Source organism: Coregonus clupeaformis, unplaced genomic scaffold, assembly GCF_020615455.1.
Source record: "Coregonus clupeaformis isolate EN_2021a unplaced genomic scaffold, ASM2061545v1 scaf1614, whole genome shotgun sequence".
NCBI lineage: Eukaryota > Metazoa > Chordata > Actinopteri > Salmoniformes > Salmonidae > Coregonus > Coregonus clupeaformis.
This window is the reverse complement of record NW_025535068.1, coordinates 10,683-36,551: the sequence shown is the minus strand read 5'-3', so window position 1 is coordinate 36,551 and position 25,869 is coordinate 10,683. Positions and strand designations below refer to the sequence as shown.

The window sequence follows — 25,869 nt, the reverse complement described above, 5'->3', positions numbered from 1 at the left end:
ACTCAACACTTCCAGTACCTGAACAAAAAAGCTAATAAAAATTAAATAAAAACACTGTTTAAAAAAGAAAATCACAATCGATGTCCTTTATGCTTACACTACGTTCAATGGCAAAAAAAAATATTACCACAAGGGTTCTCCTAAACAAGAGATGAGCAGTCTTCATTCAGTTTGGTTCCTTTAAGTTACCGGTTGGGGTGTTTGCGTCTTCGTGCGTGGGCATGCGTGGGTGAAGGCTTTACACAGTGCCCTGCCTCTGGGGTCTAAGATGGTCCCACTGCGTCACAGCACCAGCTTCCGGTCTGGGTGGTCAGCGCGGCCCGAGCGCTGGTGGCGCACCTCCAGGTGTTTGCTCTGGACCCGGTCAAAGTGCTGCAGCAGGTCATTGTAGTCCATGTGGGCGTAGGCCGGACGCTTGGTGCCAACAGTCTTAGACTCAATGTACTTCGACTCATCCCTGCAACATGAAAACATGCTTCCAGATAAATTATAACAATACATATGCATGGGGCACATCCGATGAGAACAGTGTTGGGACGAATATTGTAATGGCCATGGGAATAGAATTCTGCACACTGTGGGCAGTGGGCACACCACAATAACACAATCATTAGTTCTACTCACACTGTCCTCATGAGCTCTGGGTTAGGCACACAGCGCAGGCGGTGGGAGAGCAGCTGGAAGGCCTGGCTCTGGGGCAGCAGCATCAGCAGGCCGTACAGGGCCTTGATCAGGTATGGGTTGTTCTCCACATCCAGCAGCTGGAGACGCAGGTCTAGAAAAACAAACAGTTGAGACAGGTTGGTTGGTTAGTGTGTGTGTTTGTAGTGCGGTGCGGTGCAGTGTGTGGCTGAATCCCAAATCAGTACCTTCCCTCCCCCCTCCATTTGCACCTCTGCCATATGCACCAGTGTCCAAAAGCTGAGGGAGTGAAAATGATTGAGGGTGTAGGGGCTAATTAGACCTTCCGATAGCCACTTCAGCCAAGCCAGCAAGGCTGCAGGCTCCAGGGCAAAGTGCTATCCCGACACACACTGCGATATGTTTGGCGTTTGTGCAATTTAATACAAAAATAATGGAGGCGTGTTACGTCTGATTGAGGCTTGACACATGTAACAACTGAAATACCACCCAAATTAAATGTTTAACTGTTACTGAGGTTTATATCTTGTAAAACGACAGAGGGAATTTGTTAATTTGTTAACTTGTTTTATTATTGAAATGTGGAACATGAATTGCATCATTCAAGTCACAAGTGTGTCCCAAAGTTGAAGGGTTGATCCCCTCGCAACTCTCTGTAAGTCTCCCTTAAGAGTTCCATTAGCAACACGTGAAAACAGAGGGCCATCCATGTGAGTTGGTAGGGGCGAGTGGGTGGTTTGGGATTCACTGTGTGTGTTCTGATCTAATATTGAGCTGTGAGACTCACAGGTAAAGATGGGGCTTTCGATCAACTGTACCAGCTTGTCGACTTCCATGAGGAAGTCTACAGTCACCTCCAAATCACCGCTAAATGGATAACATTAAGGAAATATAGTACGCCATAATATACCAATAAGCATACACTACGAGGAGCAACAATGCTGATATGCAAAATGTATATCAAAGACAACCAGAAAGGATACAACTTCTGGATGAGGTCGTAGGCATGGCGGTAGTTCTGGGTCAGGAAGCAGAGAGACACGGTGGCCACAGGGTTGTGACACCAGGAGCGGTACAGGCAGCAGAACAGGGCACAGCTCTCCTGCAGGGGGCACCAAACACACAGTTAACATGAGTACACACAGCTGGGAAAACTACCCTACCTCATTGGTCAACAGGGTTGGGTTCAATTCATTACCATTCTGTCCATTCAAGAAGTGAATTGAAATTCATGTTCTGTACATGACCCAACCATGGTGGTGGTCAGCCATACAGAGGAATGGCTCCCATTTCTCAGGCATTACCTGTGTGCGCAGGTCCTTGAGCTGGTTGCGCAGCTGAAAGAGCTCTGCGGAGGTGAGCAGGATGGTGTTGAGCGTCTGCACCATGGTGGATGCAAACTTCAGGTCCTCCTCCTTCAACAGGATGTCTGCCATGGAGTGGAATATGTTCTCTGCATGCAGGAGAAGACACAGCTGCCTGGAGGGAATGAGTGCAAGAAGAGTGAGAGGTGATGGTAACTCAAACTACAAACAATCCCAGAGGGGTGGAGTAGGTTGAAAAACAATGAATCCATGGTCTCATGAGAAACTTGGGAGTTTCAGCACATTTTGTTTCACATATGTCACTACCTGATGATGAAGGCTCCTCTGTTCTCCAGCAGCTTTCTCTCCAAACTGAAGCGCTTCAGCAGGTTGATCATGAACTTGTAGAAGTAGGAGTTCATGCTGGGGGTAGAGGGGGATGAGTCGCCTACTTTGGAACCTGGTGGGTGAGAATGAATGCTAAATGTATCATTTACTTTTATGCTTTATACTACTGTTCCAGAGCCATTTTCTACTCACCCACGACTGTCTGTGGGCCTGCCTTCGCCCCCTCAGGAACCTGAAGCTCCAGTTTGCTGTCAGAATTATCACAGGAGCCTGAGGAATCGGTCTGTCCAGCTGGGGATGACGCAATCTCAGCCAGAACCTCCAGGTCTTTAAGAATGACCTGAGTGATAGATGGGGGTGAGGTGGGGTTGGTTACTTATGTAAAAACATGTATTAAAAAGATAGTTCAGCCAAATTACAAAATTACATATTGGTTTCCTTACCATGTAAGCAGTCTACGGACAAGGTATGACAGCATCCATGCTTTGGTTTTGTTTACCTGGCCAATTGGATTTGCCACAAATGATCAAAAGTTAGCATTTGAAACAGTGGCCGAGCAAACAAAACCAAAGCATGGATTGCTGTTCAACCTTGTCCATAGACTACTTGGATTAAGTATACCTTTAACATTAGCGAGATTCTGAACTGGGGGTGCATGTAGTACTCACCTCATCAGACTCATCAGAGAGTGTCTTCAGCAACATGGGGAACAAACTGTCTGTGTGCCGGAACATCTACACGTCACAAAGGCACACAGATTAGTGTGCTGATAGTCATACTGTAAAACACTCCACAGAAAGGAGCAGCATTGGTAATACGACTCACTTTGCGAGGTGTCTTGATGTAGAGGTGGTACAACCACTTGAGCACGGCGATGCGGGTCATCATACCGGTGGAGGAGTCATGCAGGTGGCGGTCCAGCACCTGAACTATCCCATCAAGGTCAAGGGTCACCTGTGACCGGTCAGCACTGTCCAGGAGAGAGAATACAGATAAGAATGGAAGTACACAAGACATCAAAGTTATGATGGGAACACATACTCCAAAATATTTAACAGCTAACAGCAGATACTAAAATGCCACAGAGGAAGATCAAACACTGTAGATGCCTTTGAGGCATGGTCGGGTATAACAGAAAACAGTAGACCCACACAAATGAGACATAGGTGTTGGACTGCACAACAGAGCTGGGCGATACAGCATGTCAGCATTGCTCTAGAGGACACGATGCACAAGCTTTCAGTTCAAACAGATCTACAGCACAGCTAGGCCAGCAGGAACTACAGGAAATCTGGAGAGTTTATCTACAGTGCATTCAGAAAGTATTCAGACCCCTTGATTTTTTTTCCACATTTTGCTACATTACAGCCTTATATTCTAAAATGGAATAAATCATTTCCCCCCCTCACAATACCCCATAATGACAAAGGACAAAAACTGGTTTTTATCAATGTTTGCACATTTATACAAATTTAAACACTAAAATAACATTTACATAAGTATTCAGACCCTTTAGTCAGTACTTTGTTGAAGCACCTTTGGAAGCGATTACAGCCTCAAGTCTTCTTGGGTATGACGCTACAAGCTTGGCACTGCTGTATTTGGGGAGTTTCTCCCATTCTTCTCTGCAGATCCTCTCAAGCTCTGTCAGGTTGGATAGGGAACGTCGCTGCACATCTATTTTCAGGTCTCTCCAGAGATGTTCGATCGGGTTCAAGTCCAGGCTCTGGCTGGGCCACTCCAGGACATTCAGAGACTTGTCCCGAAGCCACTCCTGTGTTGTCTTGGCTGTGTGCTTAGGTTCGTTGTCCTGTTGGAAGGTGAACCTTCGCCCCAGTCTGAGGTCCTGAGCGCACTGGAGCAGGTTTATATCAAGGATCTCTCTGTACTTCTCCGTTCATCTTTCCCTTGATCCTGACTAGTCTCCCAGTCCCTGCCGCTGAAAAAACATCCCCACAGCATGATGCCGCCATCACCATGCTTCACCGTAGGGATGGTGCAAGATTTCCTCCAGATATGACGCTTGGCATTCAGGCCAAAGAGTTCAATCTTGGTTTCATTAGACCAGAGAATCTTGTTTCTCATGGTCTGAGAGTCATTTAGGTGCCTGTTGCCAAACTCCAAGCGGGCTGTCATGTGCCTTTTACTGAGGAGAGGCTTCCATCTGGCCACTCTACCATAAAGGCCTGATGGTGGAGTACTGCAGAGATGGTTGTCCTTCTGGAAGGTTCTCCCATCTCCACAGAGGAACTCTGAAGCTCTGTCAGAGTGACCATCGGGTTCTTGGTCACCTCCCTGACCTCCCTGACCAAGGCCCTTCTCCCTCGATTGCTCAGTTTGGCCAGACGGCCAGCTCTAGGAAGAGTCTTGGTGGTTCCAAACTTCTAAGAATGATTGAGGCCACTGTTCTTGGGAACCTTCAATGCTGCAGAAATGTTTTGGTACCCTTCCCGAAATCTTTGCCTCGACACAATCCTGTCTCGGAGCTCTAGAGACAATTCCTTCGACCTCATGGCTTGGTTTTTGCTTTGACATGAACTGTCAACTGTGGGACCTTATATAGACAGGTGTGCTCCTTTCCAAATCATGTCCAATCAATTGAATTTACCACAAGTAGACTCCAATCAAGTTGTAGAAACAGCTCAAGGATGATCAATGGAAACAGGATGCACCTGAGCTCAATTTCGAGTCTCATAGCAAAGGGTCTGAATACTCAGTGGTGTAAAGTACTTCAGTAAAGATACTTTAAAGTACTACCTTAAGTAGTTTTTTGGGGTAGCTGTACTTTACTATTTATATTTTTGACAACTTTTACTTCACTACATTCCTTTAAAAAATATTGTAGTTTTTACTCCATACATTTTCCTTGAAACCCAAAAGTACTCATTACATTTTGAATGCTTAGCAGGACAGAAAGATTGCCCAATTCACACACTTATCAACTGAACATCCCTGGTCATCCCTACTGCCTCTGATCTGGCGGACTCACTAAACACACATGCTTTGTTTGTAAATTATGTCTAAGTGTTGGAGTGTGCCCTGGCTATACATACATAGAAAAAAACAAGAAAATGGTGCTCTCTGTTTTGCTTAATATAAGGAATTTGAAATGATTTATACTTTTACTTTTGATACTTAAGTACATTTTAGCGATTACATTTACTTTTGACATTTAAGTATATTTTAAACCAAATACTTGTAGACTTTTACTCAAGTAGAATTTGACTGGGTGACTGACTTGAGTCATTTTCTAATAAGGTATCTTTACTTTTACTCAAGTATGACAGTTGGGTACTTTTTCGACCACTGAATACTTATGTAAATAAGGATTTATTTATTTTTTATATATAAATTAGCGAATGTCTAAAAACCTGCTTTCGCGTTGTCATTATGGGGTATTGTGTGTAGATTGATGAGTCCAAAAAATAATTTAATCAATTTTAGAATAAGGCTGTAACGTAACAAAATGTGGAAAAAGGGAAGGGGTCTGAATACTTTCCGAACGCACTGTATGTGTGTCCGAACTAGCTCCATGTAAATGAATGAGCAAACATTTATCGTGACAGATCCTCCTCAGTTCCCAATGTTTATCTGAGCACAGCCAAACAGCTTCTAGCCTCTCTGCAGGTCTACTCGTTCATTCCACCCAACTTACGTCTGCAGCTTCCTCACTTTTCCCAAATCCCTCCCCCCTTCCAACCCTGCTGCGCTGTAGCATTCTTCTCTCCTTCAAAAACAGAGGCACCCTTTTTCTCCACAGCTAAGCATTGGTGGTTCAGTGGTAGAATTCTCGCCTGCCACGCGGGGGCCAGTCGCGTATAGCTGTAACAGCCGTTTTGTCGAAACAGCGCCACTGAATCAGTGTGTGGCCGAAAATATATTACATCCGTAGTGGTTTAGGACTACCATAGAGAATGAATGGGAAACGCTTTAGGGCTCTTTTTATTTTTTTCAGGCTGCCTTTTTCTTGAAACGTTTTATTGGGGGTTCAATTCTAAACAAGGAAACTGTATTCTGATATTTTTTTCCCCATGTATTGGGGAATTGAATGATAGATTATAATTAGATTTTGTCACTATTGGTTTTATTTGATCATGCAGTGTATTTTCCCAAGCCCAAAACACAGTGTACTTGAAGTGTATTACTTGGAACGTTTATATTGTACCTTTGTACACTAAATAGTTATATTTACTATACTATTTAGTATAAGTATAATTCAGTGTTTTAATATAGACCCACTTTTACTTGCTATTTTTGTATACTGATAACATATGATTGATGAATAATATTTCAGAACATTGATAATATACTCCAAATGTATTCAAAATATTATACATTCCCCATCTTATTTCAGGTGTACTAGTTTATATCCAGTGTATTAAAATAATAGTATTTTGTAATGGGATTTTCTGCTTTTGTGAAAGTGTTATTTTAAAGACCAAATTACTTCATTCATTTATGCTGATGTGAAATTAATTTAAAGATAACACCTTTCAAAATAATTAACACATTTATGTACTGCACATATTCTACCATAAGATTTTCCTCTTCAGTTAAAGATTGCAGTGGATTATTCTTACTTATCAGCCCTACCTGTTGAGGAAACAAAAGTACTTCATCCGATGACCTGGTAAAAACCTTCTTCAGCCCTGCAGTCGACTTGAATGCACAGACCAGCCTTTGACCTCCTTGCCAATCTTAACTTAGATTTGGGGTTACACAAACCAAACTTTTCTGTCAGTTGATTTTTCATGTACCTTGTGCCACAATGTAATTATAAGCAACCCTGTCTGACTTCATGTACAGTATGTTCAATATGTAAACATGAATTAAAGGCAAGAGAGATTGTATTGAACTTCAAAATTGTTTTATTAAAAGATTATGGCCATTTTGTTTGTTTGTGTGTGTGTGTGTGTGTTGGATGCGTGTGTGTGTGTGTAAATCAACATTTCCTCTTTTCATCCATCCATCTTTTCTTTTCATCATGATAAAAACAGATGCCTGGAACTCCTTCCAGGTCATTTCTTTCTCCATACCCTTGGCCTGGTAGAGGGAGAACAGCTTGGCAGGACAATAAATATATTTCCCTGCCACTCCGGGGAACCCTGTGTGAATGTGAGGACTATTAGGGCCCTGTTTTAGTTCCAAATGGCAGAACCTGCACAAAACGGCCAGAGGGTACCACATCTGCTGACTTCCTCTTTTGTTTGTCCTTCTGTTGTTCCACTTTCTGTTTTATGGATTCAAGTTCTTGTTGAAAGAAGGGTGTTGACATGAAATCCTCAAAAGACATTTTGGGGTTTGTGAGGCCCCTCTGCTCCATATGTTTTAAATACTTTTGTGGAGCAGTAGAAGTACCTAACATGCCCACTCTGATAAAAATAATGAATTGAGGAGCCATCATTCATGTAACGGGACTTGGGTTGGCCACATGAAAGGCAGGTTTTTGTCATTTTTTTCTTTTGCTGCTGTTGTTGCTCTGACTGTTGCTGCTTTTCCATCAGTCCCAAAACAATTTTCTCTATGGCAGCTTCAGTAAGAGGAGCATTTTGTGTGGGCAGTGCGGGTGGGTTCACAACTGCAGGTGGGAGTGCTGTTACAGGGACACAGGTTGTGTCACTACCCATGGTTAAGTGCTGCCACAGTTGTTGGGTCTCCAAGAGCTTTTCAGGACTGGTGTTAAGGGAGGAACTGGTGTTTTTTTAATTTGGCCAGGTGTTTAATATACCTTCCAATGTGGTGTTTGGTGGTTGGGTGAAGCAGGCTGTTGGGGTCTGCACATGAACTTTGCACCATGGAAGCATAGACAAAGTCCACCAGTTTCAGCATGTCCTTCTGTCCATGATGCCTGGCAAGCAGACCATCAATAGCCACCCTCATTGGGCCAGGCCACCGATTGTGGTCCAACACAAAGACCCGGCCACCAGTCTTGATAGGCCCCGTGCGTGCACTTCTTGGTGAGGCGGTCATAGGCAGTGGAGGTGTGCAGGGCAGATCTGAAAGAGAGGAACAGTTCTTCAGTGAAAGTAATTATGCAGAATGCATGTGTCTGCAAGCATATTTAGGTGCGTGTGACTGAGTTAGTGTGAGAGAGATATGCCTATGTTTGTGGTATTATTCTGAATTACCTATGTCCATCTGGGGCTCCTCAGTGCTTTCTCTCTTTAAAGCCTCAGTAGCAGGAGCTGCAGAATCAGGAAATCTGACAGTCGGCGGCAGCTGTGTTGCTGAGGGTTGACATTTCTCAACAGGGAGAGGGGTCAGGAATACGGACATGTCTGTCCTCTTCTGAGATCTGTGCTTTCCCAGTCGAGGAGGAACAGCACGGCACCCTTGCTCAACGTACTCGAGTCCAAACCTCTCTCCCGTGTCCCTGTTGGAGACTTGAGTGCTGGATATTTGCGGCGCTCCCCGTCACATTCACAGAGGCCATGTTCAAGTCTGTGATCAGTAGTGGGTCAAACACTGCAGGCAAAACCACACCCGGCTGTTTGAGATCCACCAATCTCTGGAAATTCCAGCGTACCACACCAGTCATACCCTGGGCCTGAAATAACTCTGGGGAGACTTTGTTCCCAGTCATCCCACTGAGCCTGGTGGAAGTGGTAGCCCTCTTGCTGTGAAGTGCCTCTGATTGGAATCCACACGGGCACAGATGCCCCTTCACCCTGGAGACATGGTTGAGTTGCAGCGTGCCACCGTATCTGTACAGAATCCCATCCTCCCGTTCTGGGTCACTGAGACAGCCCCTCAGCATGTGGACTCGCTGGATCCTCCAGGCTTTCAGCATGGACGGTTTGAAGAGAGGATGTCATTTACATCTTTTAACAGGTGGAAGTGAAGGAGAACTTCTTCCACTCTCTTCACAAGCTCTCGTGGCTGAGGGATCTTTGTCCTGCAGTGCTCCCGGATATGCTGCTTTGTTGGATTTGCTGGCACGATCCCACAGAAGACATAGGCCTCCTTCCCAGTCTCTTCAGATCCTGCTGATCCACAATTGTGAAGGGCAGCCGAGAGGGCTGACAGAAAGAGCTGTATAAGGAATGATGCTCTGAGACACACTCCCGGCAGAATCGTCTCATACCCAGTGGAACAAGTCCAGCTTTACAGAGATGAACTCATTAAACTTTGACCTCGAAGCCACAGAGATGTTGGTCAAGTCCCCGGATGTCACCCTCTGCAACAGTAGCCTCTGTAGTCCTCCAGGCTTCCCTCAAAAAGGTGCTCAGCTGGATGAGAATTCTGGACCCTGAAGGCTGCACAGCAGTCCCTATGTACAAAGAAACATAACAATGTCCAGAAATAGAAGAGGATTAAAAAAAAGTTACATGATTAAATATAATGAATTTTCTTCCCTATTTGAGATTTAAATGAAATTATTAATATCATTAAATAACATATGTAAGCTGAAAAGGCTTATACAATTGTTAAACAAATTATATAATAAATACCTGTCCACCCAATGGTAATTGGCCTTTTCAATTCCAGCAGCAGTGTAGCGTGTGGCCAGACTTCCTACATGGGCTCCAAAGACCTTTTCACTCTCGGACTGCACCATCACCCAGATGATCATCCAGTTCTCGTTCATCACAGCATAAGATGACATTGTGCCTGATGTAAGAGTGACTTTCCTGGCAATCTTCCGGGTGTGGTCGGATCTCAACACCTGTCCAAATGTGCCCTGTAAGAGCTGCGTGATTGATGGCTCCTGCCTCTGAAACTCCTGCAGAAGACAGTCTGTAAAGTAATATGACGACCAGACATTCCACACCAGCCGTCTGTGTCTTCATACCCCAAATGCAGCAGGTGTACTGTCCCTCCTCAGGTATTTGCTGATGGTGCTCTGACCATACAACCCTGCCTCAGCATCCTTGATGTTCTGCACACTTAGCAGGTAGGCCAGGTTTGCTCTTTCATACTTTAGGTGCATCATCTCCATCAGCTGATTGGCCAGTGCGTCTTAATTCATCTACCACAGATTTACAGATCAGCTTTCTTGTAGGTAAGGAGGGCTGGCAACATGTTGGTATACCTTTTAGGGAGCTTTGCCAGCCACGAGGATTGTCAGCAAACCAATTCCTTTTGCATGCTTTGCAGCAAAGCCGAGATGCAAACAAGTAATATTGATTGACAATGCCAACAACCACTCGAGGCCTTCCTACACCTGATGAAGTTATCTGTGGTCGAGAACAACTGTGAAGACATGGGGAGAACATAATTGTTTCTCCAGCCTTCCCATGATGCTGTCATTCTCTGGTTTCCAGATGAAGAATGGATGTAGCTGGAAATATTTGGGGGATGGAAGCCCACAGGCAGTCTCAATGAGCTCAGGCTGAGGTGGTAGACGCCACAAAGAGACAGAGTTAGTAAGGTGCCTCACAGGTGGACTTCCGGCCACAGTCCCATGGCTTCCAGCTCCATCTTCATCCATACCTTTTGCTGTTGAGAGCAGTTCCAGTGAATCATTTCTTGGTCATATCTGGGCAGTGGAAGTGAGGGTGGAAATCCAGGGCGTGTTGATGCTGGCGGCACAGGCTGAGATGCAGGGCGTGTTGATGCTGGTGGCACAGGCTGAGATGCAGGGCGTGTTGATGCTGGTGGCACAGGCTGAGATGCAGGCGTGTTGATGCTGGTGGCACAGGCTGAGATGCAGGGCGTGTTGATGCTGGTGGCACAGGCTGAGATGCAGGGCGTGTTGGTGCTGGTGGCACAGGCTGACGTGCAGGGTGTGTTGGTGCTGGAATCACAAATACCAAAAGGTAAAAAATCAACATGTAGACTACAGTGATTACTTACTTATAGTACACTTATTTCACAAATACACAATTGAATGACCTTGTAGACTAAATATATCATACATGCACATGCACAGAAATTCAGAGGACATGCAAAAAGGGAACTCAAATGAACACTTACCCTCATGGAGACGGAGGTTTTGATGGACATGTTGTCATGAACATGTCCTTTTGATTTGTTAGTAGAACACAAGCAAAATAACAATTAGGAACATGGCCAGAACATAGCCAGAACAAAGCCAGAACAAGGCCAAAATAATAACTAAGGTATATTGTTAGGCAGAATAATTCAGTGAATAGTCCTGCCAAACTGATGGAGAAAAACCTCTGCCAGTAGACACAGATGGTGCTCCTACAGCTGCTGATGCTGGTGAATCTGAAATAAAGTTTAACATACACACATGATCTTGGTTGCAAGCAGTTACATTACAGTTTACAATGAGTAGATTTGAAGTAATTTGCCTAAAGTAGCAACGATACACAATAGTTAATGTAGTTGTCAAAATAGCTAGAAAATAAGTGACAATAATTCCTCACAAATGTAGCACAACTATTTGTTGAATAATCCTTACATTCCTAACTCAAATGGAAACTCAGTAAAATGGTTATGTGTTTAAAAATACATAGAAAACATGTTTAACTCAGAGCATGGTCTGGATTTTGGAAGGTGAAATACTCAGTATAGCTTTCTCCAGGAAAACTTCATTCATCCATTGCTATGCAATAAAACATAATGAAAACCAAAAAAGATATATGATGCCACAAGCAATATTTTTTCAGATGATTTGTGTTTACTTTTGAGCATACCTTGGGAGTAAGGAGTTGCAGTAGAGGCTGGTGATGTAACGGTTGATGGCAATGACTCTTTTTTCATTAGCAGGTACTGCTGCAGTTTGTCATTTTTGAACCTGTACCACATTTCCTTGACATAATGAAGAAAGCGTACCCAGCAGCTCTGCTCTCCCATATTTCTCCCCATGTACTTTTGGCCCGATTACCAAAGCCAACCAGAGTGTCACAATCTGAGGTCACAGCAGGAGAATTCGTTTTGTGAGACTCAAACTTTGAAAGCTCCTCAATATCTTTGAAGCTCATGGCATATTCCAAAAAGGACTGCAAACTGATTTTGCTGCTCCCCTCTGTACTGAAATGGCCTGCCTCTTTTTCTTTTTCCAAATTTTTTGATGAGGTACATAGTGTATCCAACATCATTTTCCAGCAGCCACCTGAAGGACTTGCCTCTGTACTTCCCAAACTGTAGTATGTACTCCCCCAACACCTCAGCTTTATCTGACACATCCCCCCCCTCTTTGTAAGACAACGCTGATGGCATTCTTCCTGACAACCTCTTCCTTCAGAGGAGCAGAGACTTGTCCTGCATAGAAGGGTTGTCTTTGATCTTCTTGGCGGCATCAGAGGGGACTTGTAGAAGGTAACCTAACGCGCCTCTCCGAAGGTAACTTGGACCTTGCCAGGGAAAAAACACCGAGGCCTGTGTGACATGTTAATCTAAATGATGAAGCAAAGAGTAAACAAAATTAATTATTTAATTATTTTTAATGATACCTTTCAGGCTAATGTACTAATTATACAGTACAATGTATAATATACACACACAACCTTCAACTATACAGATCTATAACCAATCCCCAAATATACAACCTCATCTGGACAAACCAATACCCCTCCCCACATATACACTGGACAACACTTGCAATAGTAATTAACAATTAACAATCTTGTAATTAACTTTATTATGAACTATAGCTTTCGACTATTCTGTAATATCTATACAGAAATAGCTACATCATTTAAGTGACTTATTATGAACGCATTCACATTGTATAATTCGTGAAAACATAGAATACTTGTTTATTTAGATCGCGCTATAATACTATAATACTTACAAATATATATGAGAAACGTATAGTTTCCACAAGTCCACGTTTCATTCAGATTACGTTCTAACAAAATTACTCTCGAATATCCGCTGTATTTACTATTATTGCATTATTAAAAGATCCGAAGACAAATAAAAAAAAAGACAATCGATGATAAAGAACTCATATTTTGTATGTAAAAAACACGACTTACCTTTGGCAGTCCTTACGAATTGAAGCTGTTGTGTGTCTGACGTAGCTAAAACCGCTAATGTAACAAAACGTAAAATGCTCGGATCAAATGCTGAAATGTAAAAGAAATTCACGAATCAGAAAGTAAATAAGGCTCAGATGAGTTGTTCCCGGGTGTTTGTTGTGGTTCGTTGTAATTCGGCTATTATCTTCGCCACCTCTTACGTAAAACCTGCCACAGCGCCTCGGAGGGCATACGTGGCCACACATATATTGCATCCGTAGTGGTTTAGCACTACCATAGGAAATGAATGGGAAACGCTTTAAGGGCACTTTAGCCAAAGAATCCTCGGCTCCCGCGCGGGAGGCCCGGGTTCGATTCCCGGCCAATGCATGCACAACTTTTTTGCCACTTCTATACTTAACAAAAATATCAACGCAACATGTACAGTGATGGTGCCATGTTTCATGCACTGAAATAAAAAGATCCCATAAAATGTTCCATTCACACAAAAAGCTTATTTCTCTCAAATCTTGTGCACAAATTAGTTTATATCCCTGTTAGTGAGCATTTCTCTTTTGCTAAGATATTCCATCCACCTGTCAGGTGTGGCATATCAATGATCATTAAACAGGTGCACCTTGTGCTGGGGAAAATAAAAGGCCACTAACACAATGCCACAGATGTCTCAAGTTGAGGGAGCGTGCAATTGGCATGCTGACTGCAGGAATGTCCAACAGAGCTGTTGCCAGAGAATTGAATGTTAATTTCTACCATTTTAGAGAATTTGGCAGTACGTCCAAACAGCCTCACAACCGCAGACCACATGTAACCACGCCAGCCCAGAACCACATCCGGCTTCTTCACCTACGGTATCGTCTGAGACCAGCCACCCGGACAGCTGATGAAACTGAGGAGTATTTGTCTGTAATAAAGCCCTTTTGTGGGGAAAAACTAATTCTGATTGGCTTGGCCTTGCTCCCTAGTGGGTGGGCCTATGCCCTCCCAGGCCCCACCCATGGCTGCGCCCTGCCCAGTCATGTGAAATCCATAGATTAGGGCCTAACAAATTTATTTCAGTTGACTGATTTCCTTACATGAACGGTAACTCAGTAAATTAGTTGAAATTGTTGCATGTTGCGTTTATATTTTTGTTCAGTATACTATACTCACAAAAAAAGTCAAACTATCAGTGTTGTAGAAGTGACTTGCCAAAGTGGAAAAAGAGGATACAATGTTTTCATGTGAGAATTTATTAAGTGTATTATGTCAAGGATTAGACAAATGACAATAGCTTTGAAGATTTTGCGAATACATGGCACCAGTCACGGGGCCAGACACAAGCATGACATTTCGTCTCCATGCAAAACAGTGACATCTGGTCTAATTAATAACAGGAAGGCTTCACTGTAAGTAATCCAATAGCTCAGACAAACAGGTAGGATTGTCAAACGTTTGCCTGCCGACAGTACTTGGCACCTCTAAACAGGGTCGGCAGTTCATCTCTTTTGTGTTGGAACAGCATGCATGTCCATGTGTTGCTTAGTTTATGATCTAGATTCCAACGTTAGCTAGCTAGCTGCACAAATGTTACTATTTTGTAGACAGCCCTTGTTGATACTAGACAGATGGCCACAGATAGAAACCTACCTAGCAAGATGACAAAAAAACAATTGAATTCACTCTCCATAATTTCATACTGCCAGTGCCAGCCCATAGCCAAACATGTAGCTGGCTAGCTAACGTTAGCATATTCGCTAGCTAGCGCAACATGGCTATCTAGCTAGCCAAGGACACTACACTAACTCAGCAGCTAACACAGGTAGCTGTTTCATGGAAACTAATCCATTGTGATGTAATTATAATATCAATACTAGCTACAGTGGTTAGCTAGCTTAGAGGAAGTATTTAGTGTTGTGTGCACTTAGTCTGTGCACTTAGCTAACTACCATCCCTTATACTACATTGCATTTGAAGTTGACTGGCTCATGACATTTAAACGTGGATGTACGGAGAAAATTCCCTATTTTTTTCATTTTTGTTGTCTCTCCTGTTGCCTCCCCCACGTGGGTGTTCGTGCTCGGTGATTGGCTCAAAGTCAAGTTGTTGGCTACTGACGAGCATTGCGATTTTACAAGTAGAAACGGCAGGTTCATCGCACAGATGGTACAGTTTTTGTTCTAGCAAGAGAAAGAACGGCCTCCCACTGTGATAAGAACCTATCGGCAGTGAGATTCTCGGTGTGTTTCATGCATAACAAGGGTTGCAAGGAGCAGTACGTCACTAAAGGTTGCACTCAGGGCTTTGCTGTAATCTAAGCATTGTATGGAGTAGGACACCATATTTTAGAGGTTGAATGGAGTACACCACTAATCTAAGGGTCAATAATAATAAATACAGTCAGGTCCATAATTATTGGCACCCCTTGATGAAGATGAGAAAAAAGACAAATAAAAATTAGCTATATTGTATGCTCAAAATAATTGTGAAATTATATTTAATAATTACATAAATGCGCAGAGATTTGGTCAAACAAGTAATAATAATACAAAATCTCAAAAAGATCAGTCAAAATTATTGGCACCACGATTTTCAATACTCTAGCACCCTCTCCTTCTAAAATGTTTTATGAGATTGGAGAACACGTTGGGAGGGATCATTAGACCATTCCTCCATACAGAATCTTTCCAGATCCTTGATATCCTTTGTCTGCTCTTATGGACTGCCCTCTTCAATTCAAACCACAAGTTTTCAATGGGGTTCAAGTCCAGAGACTGAGATGGTCATTGCAAAATGTTAATTTTGTGGTCAATTAACAATTTATTTGTGAATTTCGATTAGTGTTTGGGAGTTATTGTCTTGCTGGAAGATCCACTTGCGGCCAAGTTTCAGCCTCCTGGCAGAGGCAACCAGGAGTTTGCCTAAAATGTCCTGGTACTTGGTAAAGTTCATGATGTCGTTGACCTAAACAAGCCAGCCAGCTAACATTAACTAGCTAGCTAACAGTACGCTTTAACTTGCTATGAAAACGACTGACATGTTGCTAGCTAGACTCTCTTAGCCATATACATGGTTGCCCTTAGTTTGAAGACGTAATCCAGTGTTTTTATACAACAGCCTTCTGTGTGTTGTCTTTGACTCACTCCGCATATTTGCAATCAAACGCCAGAATTTTCTCCATCTCCTTAGCTATCATACTCTGCTTCCACCGGGCATTCCACTGATTTCAAAATTCGGTCCTCCAGAAAGTGGAGCATTTGCAACACTTTTGCAGGTTTTCGTGATATCTTTCAAAAAAGCAGCGTTAGAAAGGATTACCTACACATACTGAGCAGCTCATGTTATAGACAGAAGCATGCTACATGGCAGACCAATCCGAACTCATCTCTCGGCATGTCAAGCCCATCCATTATCTCATCCAATCATGGCTAGCAGGAAGGTTCCTGTCTTTTTCCGTGGCTAAACCAACTAGGCTCATTATTTAACAATTGTATTCGTATTTAGAGACGGCATACAAGTTTGTTATTAAGGAACATGAAAGTTCACGTTCCAGAAGGCATTTCTGCCAAAAAACACATTGATAAAAAAAATACGTTTAAGTTCAAATGCCTCTCCTGTGAACTAGTGACGTGCGACATACGCCTAGTTTCCTGAAACAAGTCACATATGCTTCTGTTTTTCAACACCAAACACACCACTGGTATGCATGGTCAGAAAGCTCATGTCATCTGACGTAATAATTTCCCAAATGTTTTTGAGCATCCAATATAGCTCAGTATTTATATAATTTATTTTATACAGTATTTTTTTCTCATCTTTATCAAGGGTGCCAATAATTATGGACCTGACTGAATATGTGATGGGTTGTATGGGATACATCCTAAGGGTTTTATAGAGTACATCCTAAGGGTTGTCTAAGTACTTGGAGAGTTGGAGGTGGACTGTGGTACTCTTCAGGCCAGGGTGGGGTGTCACCGTGGACACAGTGGAGCAGAACATGGGTCTTTGGAACTTCTTTACGAGGTCTCATAGGGAAGAGAAGGCTAACTTGTGGTTAATCATATATGAATGCTAAATGCAGGCCCCCCAAGTGGGGGGCATACAGAGCAAAGGAAATCATTCCAGCCAGTTGCCATGGCCACCCATACATAAAATTTATGAACGCATGACTAAGTCACTTCAGATAAAAGCGTCTGCTAAATGGCATATATTACTATTATTAAGACCAATCTGGATTTCTTTTCTAGGACATCTGCATTCATTCTGAACATGCTGCCAGTGAATATTGGGATGCCGACAGGGAAGGTATACATTTGAAATACAAATACCTATTTTGTTAAATAATCTCTCACCAGATTAACCATTTACAACTAATACAGCTGCAGAGGGCAGTCTGACAATCAAACAGCACTTTGAGAAACTAACAAATTGAAATATGAATTGATGAAACTGATCAAATGTCTAATTACCAGACGTGGGACCAAGTCACTATTATTCGAGTCACAAGCAAGTCTCAATGTCCGAGTCTCACGTCGAATTCCAAGTCGAACAGGCAGAGTCTCGAGTCAAGTGCAAGTCGCGCATTCTAAGAGCAAGTCAAGTCACAATTCATAAGAGGAATAAAATACAAAAATTAAGATAAATTATAGATAGATACATAGATACACAGTACCAGTCAAAAAGTTTGAACACGCCTACTCATTACAGGGTTTTTTCTTTATATTTTTTTACTGTTTTCTACATTTTAGAATAATAGTGACGACATCAAAACTATGAAATAACACATATGGAATCATGTTGTAACCAAATAAAGAGGTAAACATATCAAAATATATTTTATATTTGAGATCTTTCAAATAGCCACCCCTTTGTCTTGATGACAGCTTTGCACACTCTTGGCATTATGTAGAAAATTGTAAAAATAAAGAAAAACCCTTGAATGAGTAGGTGTCCAAACGTTTGACTGGTACTGCATTCGGAAGTTATTCAGACCCCTAGATTTTTTTCCACATTTTGTTACGTTACAGCGTCATTTTAAAATTGATTAAATTACTTTTTTTCCCCCTCAATCTACACACAATACCCCATAATGACAAAGCGAACCGGTATTCAGAACCTTTGCTATGAGACTCGAAATGGAGCTCAGGTGCATCCTGTTTCCATTGATCATCTTTGAGATGTTTCTACAACTTGGAGTCCACCTGTGGTAAATTCAATTGATTGGACATGATTTGGAAAGGCACACACCTGTCTATATAAGGTCCCACAATTAACAGTGCATGTCAGAGCAAAAACCAAGCCATGAGGTTGAAGGAATTGTCCGTAGAGCTCAGACAGGATTGTGTCGAGGCACAGATCTGGGGAAGGGCACCAAAATATATCTGCAGCATTGAAGGTCCCTAAGAACACAGTGGCCTCCATCATTCTTAAATGGAAGAAGTTTGGAACCACCAAGACTCTTCCTAGAGCTGGCCACCCGGCTAAACTGAGCAATAGGAGAGAAGGGCCTTGGTCAGAGAGGTGACCAAGAACCCGATGGTCACTGACAGATCTCCAGAGTTCCTCTGTGGAGATGGGAGAACCTTCCAGAAGGACAACCATCTCTGCAGCACTCCACCAATCAGGCCTTTATGGTAGAGTGGCCAGACGGAAGCCACTCCTCAGTAAAAGGCACATTACAGCCCGCTTGGAGTTTGCCAAAAGGCACCTAAAGACTCTCAGACCTTGAGAAACTAGATTCTCTGGTCTGATGAAACCAAGATTGAACTCTTTGGCCTGAATGCCAAGTGTCATGTCTGGAGGAAACCTTGCACCATAACGACAGTGAATCATGGTGGTGGCAGCATCATGCTGTGGGGATGTTTTTTCAGCGGCAGGGACTGGGAGACTTGTCAGGATCGAGGGAAAGATGAACAGAGCAAAAGTACAGAGAGATCCTTGATGAAAACCTGCTCCAGAGCACTCAGGACCTCGGAAGGTGAACCGTCGCCCCCAGTCTAACAGGACAACGACCCTAAGCACACAGCCAAAGCAACGCAGGAGTGGCTTCGGGACAAGTCTCTGAATGTCCTTGAGTTGCCCAGCCAGAGGCCAGATTTTTTTAAGGGGGTAGATCAGCTTAATATTGCAGATAGATTGTAACTTCCATCAATGTAATTGTCTGCATCAATTCCAATCCCCCCATGTTTTTGTTTATTTATTTATATACACTGCTCAAAAAAATGTAGGGAACACTTAAACAACACAATGTAACTACAAGTCAATCACACTTCTGTGAAATCAAACTGTCCACTTAGGAAGCAACACTGATTGACAATACATTTCACATGATGTTGTGCAAAGGAATAGACAACAGGTGGAAATTATAGGCAATTAGCAAGACACCCCCCAATAAAGGAGTGGTTCTGCAGGTGGTGACCACAGACCACTTCTCAGTTCCTATGCTTCCTGGCTGATGTTTTGGTCACTTTTGAATGCTGGAGGTGCTTTCACTCTAGTGGTAGCATGAGACGGAGTCTACAACCCACACAAGTGGCTCAGGTAGTGCAGCTCATCCAGGATGGCACATCAATGCGAGCTGTGGCAAGAAGGTTTGCTGTGTCTGTCAGCGTAGTGTCCAGAGCATGGAGGCGCTACCAGGAGACAGGCCAGTACATCAGGAGACGTGGAGGAGGCCGTGGGAGGGCAACAACCCAGCAGCAGGACTGCTACCTCCGCCTTTGTGCAAGGAGGAGCAGGAGGAGCACTGCCAGAGCCCTGCAAAATGACCTCCAGCAGGCCACAAATGTGCATGTGTCTGCTCAAACGGTCAGAAACAGACTCCATGAGGGTGGTATGAGGGCCCGACGTCCACAGGTGGGGGTTGTGCTTACAGCCCAACACCGTGCAGGACGTTGGCATTTGCCAGAGAACACCAAGATTGGCACATTCGCCACTGGCGCCCTGTGCTCTTCACAGATGAAAGCAGGTTCACACTGAGCACATGTGACAGAGTCTGGAGACGCTGTGGAGAACGTTCTGCTGCCTGCAACATCCTCCAGCATGACCGGTTTGGCGGTGAGTCAGTCATGGTGTGGGGTGGCATTTCTTTGGGGGGCCGCACAGCCCTCCATGTGCTCGCCAGAGGTAGCCTGACTGCCATTAGGTACCGAGATGAGATCCTCAGACCCCTTGTGAGACCATATGCTGGTGCGGTTGGCCCTGGGTTCCTCCTAATGCAAGACAATGCTAGACCTCATGTGGCTGGAGTGTGTCAGCAGTTCCTGCAAGAGGAAGGCATTGATGCTATGGACTGGCCCGCCCGTTCCCCAGACCTGAATCCAACAGTGCACATCTGGGACATCATGTCTCGCTCCATCCACCAACGCCACGTTGCACCACAGACTGTCCAGGAGTTGGCGGATGCTTTAGTCCAGGTCTGGGAGGAAATCCCTCAGGAGACCATCCGCCACCTCATCAGGAGCATGCCCAGGCGTTGTAGCGAGGTCATACAGGCACGTGGAGGCCACACACACTACTGAGCCTCATTTTGACTTGTTTTAAGGACATTACATCAAAGTTGGATCAGCCTGTAGTGTGGTTTTCCACTTTAATTTTGAGGGTGACTCCAAATCCAGACCTCCATGGGTTGATAAATTTGATTTCCATTGATAATTTTTTGTCATTTTGTTGTCAGCACATTCAACTATGTAAAGAAAAGTATTTAATAAGATTATTTCATTCATTCAGATCTAGGATGTCTTATTTTAGTGTTCCCTTAATTTTTTTGAGCAGTGTATATATACACACACAGTGAGGGAAAAAAGTATTTGATCCTAGGTTTATTTGAACAGTGAGAGACAGAATAACAACAACAAAATCCAGAACAACACATATCAAAAATGTTATACATTGATTTGCATTTTAAATGAGGGAAATAAGTATTTGACCCCTCTGCAAAACATGACTTGGTGGCAAAACCCTTGTTGGCAATCACAGCGGTCAGACGTTTCTTGTAGTTGGCCACCAGGTTTGCACACATCTCAGGAGGGATTTTGTCCCACTCCTCTTTGCAGATCTTCTCCAAGTCATTAAGGTTTCGAGGCTGACGTTTGGCAACTCCAACCTTCAGCTCCCTCAACAGGTTTTCTATGGGATTACGGTCTGGAGACTGGCTAGGCCAATCCAGGACCTTAATGTGCTTATTCTTGAGCCACTCCTTTGTTGCCTTGGCCATGTGTTTTGGGTCATTGTCATGCTGGAATACCCATCCACGACCCATTTTCAATGACCTGGCTGAGGGGAGGTGGTTCTCACACAAGATTTGACGGTACAAGGCCCCGTCCATCGTCCCTTTGATGCGGTGAAGTTGTCCTGTCCCCTTAGCAGAAAAACACCCCCAAAGCATAATGTTTTCACCTCCATGTTTTACAGTGGGGATGGTGTTCTTGGAGTCATAGGCAGCATTCCTCCTCCTCCAAACACGGCGAGTTGAGTTGAAGCCAAAGAGCTCGATTTTGGTCTCATCTGACCACAACACTTTCATCCAGTTCTCCTCTGAATCATTCAGATGTTCATTGGCAAACTTCAGACGGCCCTGTATATGTGCTTTCTTGAGCAGGGGGACCTTGCGGGCGCTGCAGGATTTCAGTCCTTCACGGCGTAGTGTGTTACCAATTGTTTTCTTGGTGACTATGGTCCAGCTGCCTTGAGATCATTGACAAGATCCTCCTGTGTAGTTCTGGGCTGATTCCTCACCGTTCTCATGATCATTGCAACTCCACGAGGTGAGATCTTGCATGGAGCCCCAGGCCGAGGGAGATTGACAGGTATTTTGTGTTTCTTCCATTTGCGAATAATCGCACCAAATGTTGTCACCTTCTCACCAAGCTGCTTGGCGATGGTCTTGTAGCCCATTCCAGCCTTTTTGTAGGTCTACAATCTTGTCCCTGACATCCTTGGAGAGCTCTTTGGTCTTGGCCATGGTGGAGAGTTTGGAATCTGATTGATTGATTGCTTCTGTGGACAGGTGTCTTTTATACAGGTAACAAGCTGAGATTAGTAGCACTCCCTTTAAGAGTGTGCTCCTAATCTCAGCTCGTTACCTGTATAAAAGACACCTGGGAGCCAGAAATCTTTCTGATTGAGAGGGGTCAAATACTTATTTCCCTCATTAAAAGGCAAATCAATTTATAACATTTCTGACATGCGTTTTTCTGGATTTTTTTTGTTGTTCTTCTGTCTCTCACTGTTCAAATAAACCTACCATTAAAATTATAGACTGATCATTTCTTTGTCAGTGGGCAAACGTACAAAATCAGCAGGGGATCAAATACTTTTTTACCTCACTGTAAAAGGCATTTAGCTCGTTTGGGAGTTCTGAGTCACCTCACGGATGGGTATCCCTTGGTAATCCGTTATCTTCTGCAAGCCCTGACACATCCGAGGAGCCGGTGTAATAGGATTCCACCTTGGCAGGTAGCCTAGTGGTTAAGAGCGTTGGGCCAGTAACCGGAAGGTCGTTGGTTTGAATCCCGAGCCAACTAGATGAACAATCTGTTGATGTGCCATTGAGTAAGACATTTAACCTTAATTGCTCCTGTAAGTCACTCAGGATAAGAGTGTCTGCTAAATTACTAAAATGTATAGCGTCCTGTTGCATGTTTGATGTCTCTGAGGTCGTAAATAAATAGGCAAATATATATAAAATACAAAATGTAGGCTATACGTAGCCTATTAAAATGTATAATAAATATGTATTTTTTCCATTCAGTTCAAACCTCACTTTGAAAACCACTGTGCTAGCTCACTTAACCGGTGTTGACAGTTCGCTGATCCAATCAGAGGGCTGAGTGTTCGTTTCACTAGCCAATCGGTTGCACGTAATATTTTTATTTGTTTGCAAGTCGATGCTGCGGCTACTGTCTGGCTGTGTGGAGAGCCACAAAATGAGTGACAAAACCTGGCTAGAAAATTTCAAGTCAAAGTCGAGTCCCGAGTTGAGGCTGCAAGTCAAGTCATTTTATTTATCAAGTCGAGCCTCAAGTCATCAAATTTGTGACTCGAGTCAGACTAGAGTCCAAGTCATGTGACGAGTCCACACCTCTGCTAATTACTAACTGCACAATTCACATCACTCAGCACTTACCTTGTGGGAGTAAAGAAGCAGATGTTGCTGAAACCCCACAGACTCCTGCGACGCGTTGAGCATATCTGAAATCAAACAGAGGTTGTTTAGAGTCATAGCCATCAGAAAACCCTTTCAAGCTAAATAGTAGCCAATGTTAATACTGTGTGCACCACTAGGTGTAAATTATAAATTGATTGTTGCCAGTGATCGCATTGAATGATCGAGAGCAATGTATTTACTGTAGCCTATACAGTGAGGGGAAAAAGTATTTGATCCCCTGCTGATTTTGTACGTTTGCCCACTGACAAAGAACTGATCAGTCTATAATTGTAATGGTAGGTTTATTTGAACAGTGAGAGACAATAACAACAACAAAATCCAGAAAAACACATGTCAAAAATGTTATAAATTGATTTGCATTTTAAATTAGGGGAAATAAGTATTTGACCCCCTCTCAATCAGAAAGATTTCTGGCTCCCAGGTGTCTTTTATACATACTCTTAAAGGGAGTGCTCCTAATCTCAGCTTGTTACCTGTATAAAGACACCTGTCCACAGAAGCAATCAGATTCCAAACTCTCCACCATGGCCAAGACCAAAGAGCTCTCCAAGGATGTCAGGGACAAGATTGTAGACCTACACAAGGCTGGAATGGGCTACAAGACCATGGCCAAGCAGCTTGGTGAGAAGGTGACAACAGTTGGTGCGATTATTCGCAAATGGAAGAAACACAAAAGAACTGTCAATCTCCCTCGGCCTGGGGCTCCATGCAAGATCTCACCTCGTGGAGTTGCAATGATCATGAGAACGGTGAGAATCAGCCCAGAACTACACAGGAGGATCTTGTCAATGATCTCAAGGCAGCTGGGACCATAGTCACCAAGAAAACAATTGGTAACACACTACGCTGTGAAGGACTGAAATCCTGCAGCGCCCGCAAGGTCCCCCCTGCTCAAGAATGACCCCAAGAACACCATCCCCACCGGAGGTGGAAAACATTATGCTTTGGGGGTGTTTTTCTGCTAAGGGGACAGGACAACTTCACCGCATCAAAAGGGACGATGGACGGCGCCATGTACCATCAAATCTTGGGTGAGAACCTCCTTCCCTCAGCCAGGGTATTTAAAATGGGTCGTGGATGGGTATTCCAGCATGACAATGACCCAAAACACACAGCCAAGGCAACAAAGGAGTGGCTCAAGAAGAAGCACATTAAGGTCCTGGGGTGGCCTAGCCAGTCTCCAGACCTTAATCCCATAGAAAATCTGTGGAGGGAGCTGAAGGTTCGAGTTGCCAAATATCAGCCTCGAAACCTTAATGACTTGGAGAAGATCTGCAAAGAGGAGTGGAACAATATCCCTCCTGAGATGTGTGCAAACCTGGTGGCCAACTACAAGAAACGTCTGACCTCTGATTGCCAATAAGGGTTTTGCCACCAAGTACTAAGTCATGTTTTGCAGAGGGGTCAAATACTTATTTCCCTCATTAAAATGCAAATCAATTTATAACATTGTTGACATGCGTTTTTCTGGATTTTGTTGTTGTTATTCTGTCTCTCACTGTTCAAATAAACCTACCATTAAAATTATAGACTGATCATGTCTTTGTCAGTGGGCAAACATACAAAATCAGCAGGGGATCGAATACTTTTTTCCCCTCAATGTAAATATTGTGGAAAACCATCAGAGGACAAGCTAAAACAGAAAATGCATTCTAACTTTTATTGAAAATGTTCACGGTACAAGTCATAGCAATGCCAAATGTGTTACCCATTTATTCAAATCCACTACCAGAGCAAAAGGAAATGCATGCATTGGCCGGGAATCGAACCCGGGCCTCCCGCGTGGCAGGCGAGAATTCTACCACTGAACCACCAATGCTTTACATGCTAGAATTTCCCTGCTTATGGCTTAAAAAGGAACTTCATTCCACAAAATAATCTAGCCTGAGAGTGACCACCAACCAGAGTGAAGGGGAGGAGCACAGCAAACAAGTGACTGAGTATGTCAAAGCAGGACGGCGGATTTTCTCAGCACAGAGACTCAGACTGAATGAGCATGTATAACAAAAGGTACATTGAGAACAGAACCCTGGACTCTCACAGACTTTGAGTACCTTAAATACTCCTGCTGTTGACCTGCTATTGTCAGGGAGAGGGGTGGGTTACCAGCAGCCTAATGTGATTACAGGCTGATGGCAGCTTATGGCGCATTCTTCATACACTACTTCCCCCTCACTCACCCTAGATGGCGGGGGAGGGGGAGGCAGAGCAAACATGTGCAGGCAGGGAGGGTATGGCTCAGAGCACCTTAGCAGGAGGAGAAGAATGACTCATCTCCCCCTTCCCTCACCTTTTCTCCTCCAGGCAGTCCTCCCCTCTCCCTCTTCTCTGGCCAACCCCTTAGTGACGTGGCTCTCGGTCTCGTTCAAAAGAGCAGGATACACCCGATACTCATCTAAGCATGGGTGGTACAGTGGTAGAATTCTCGCCTGCTGCACGTGAGCCGGGTGGCCCGGGTTCAATTCCCAGCCAATGCATAATACCTTTTTTAGAGATTCCTCCTTCAGATAATACTATATAAACCAAACATTGAAAGGCA

General features: G+C 43.7%; 1 protein-coding gene, 1 long non-coding RNA gene and 1 other non-coding gene across 3 annotated transcripts; all 3 read right to left on the bottom strand.

Moving 5' to 3' along the window:
- Window positions 1-49: 49 nt before the first annotated feature.
- LOC123487295 (protein VAC14 homolog) lies at window positions 50-23,320 on the bottom strand (the record flags this gene model as incomplete). Its single annotated transcript, XM_045218497.1, has 10 exons — window positions 50-457; window positions 625-775; window positions 1,430-1,509; window positions 1,626-1,744; window positions 1,947-2,121; window positions 2,274-2,406; window positions 2,487-2,634; window positions 2,963-3,028; window positions 3,120-3,264; window positions 23,289-23,320. Coding segments are annotated over 10 exons (1,224 nt in total), but the record flags the coding sequence as incomplete, so codon positions are not given.
- Window positions 10,988-12,389, bottom strand: LOC123487296. The gene is made up of 3 exons (XR_006659717.1): window positions 11,897-12,389; window positions 11,415-11,465; window positions 10,988-11,257 (listed from the first exon to the last, which is right to left on the bottom strand). It is a non-coding gene; the product is annotated as an uncharacterized LOC123487296 (long non-coding RNA).
- Window positions 23,321-25,078: 1,758 nt separating the features above from the next.
- trnag-gcc lies at window positions 25,079-25,149 on the bottom strand. The gene has a single exon. It is a non-coding gene; the product is annotated as a tRNA-Gly (tRNA).
- Between the last annotated feature and the right edge of the window lie 720 nt (window positions 25,150-25,869).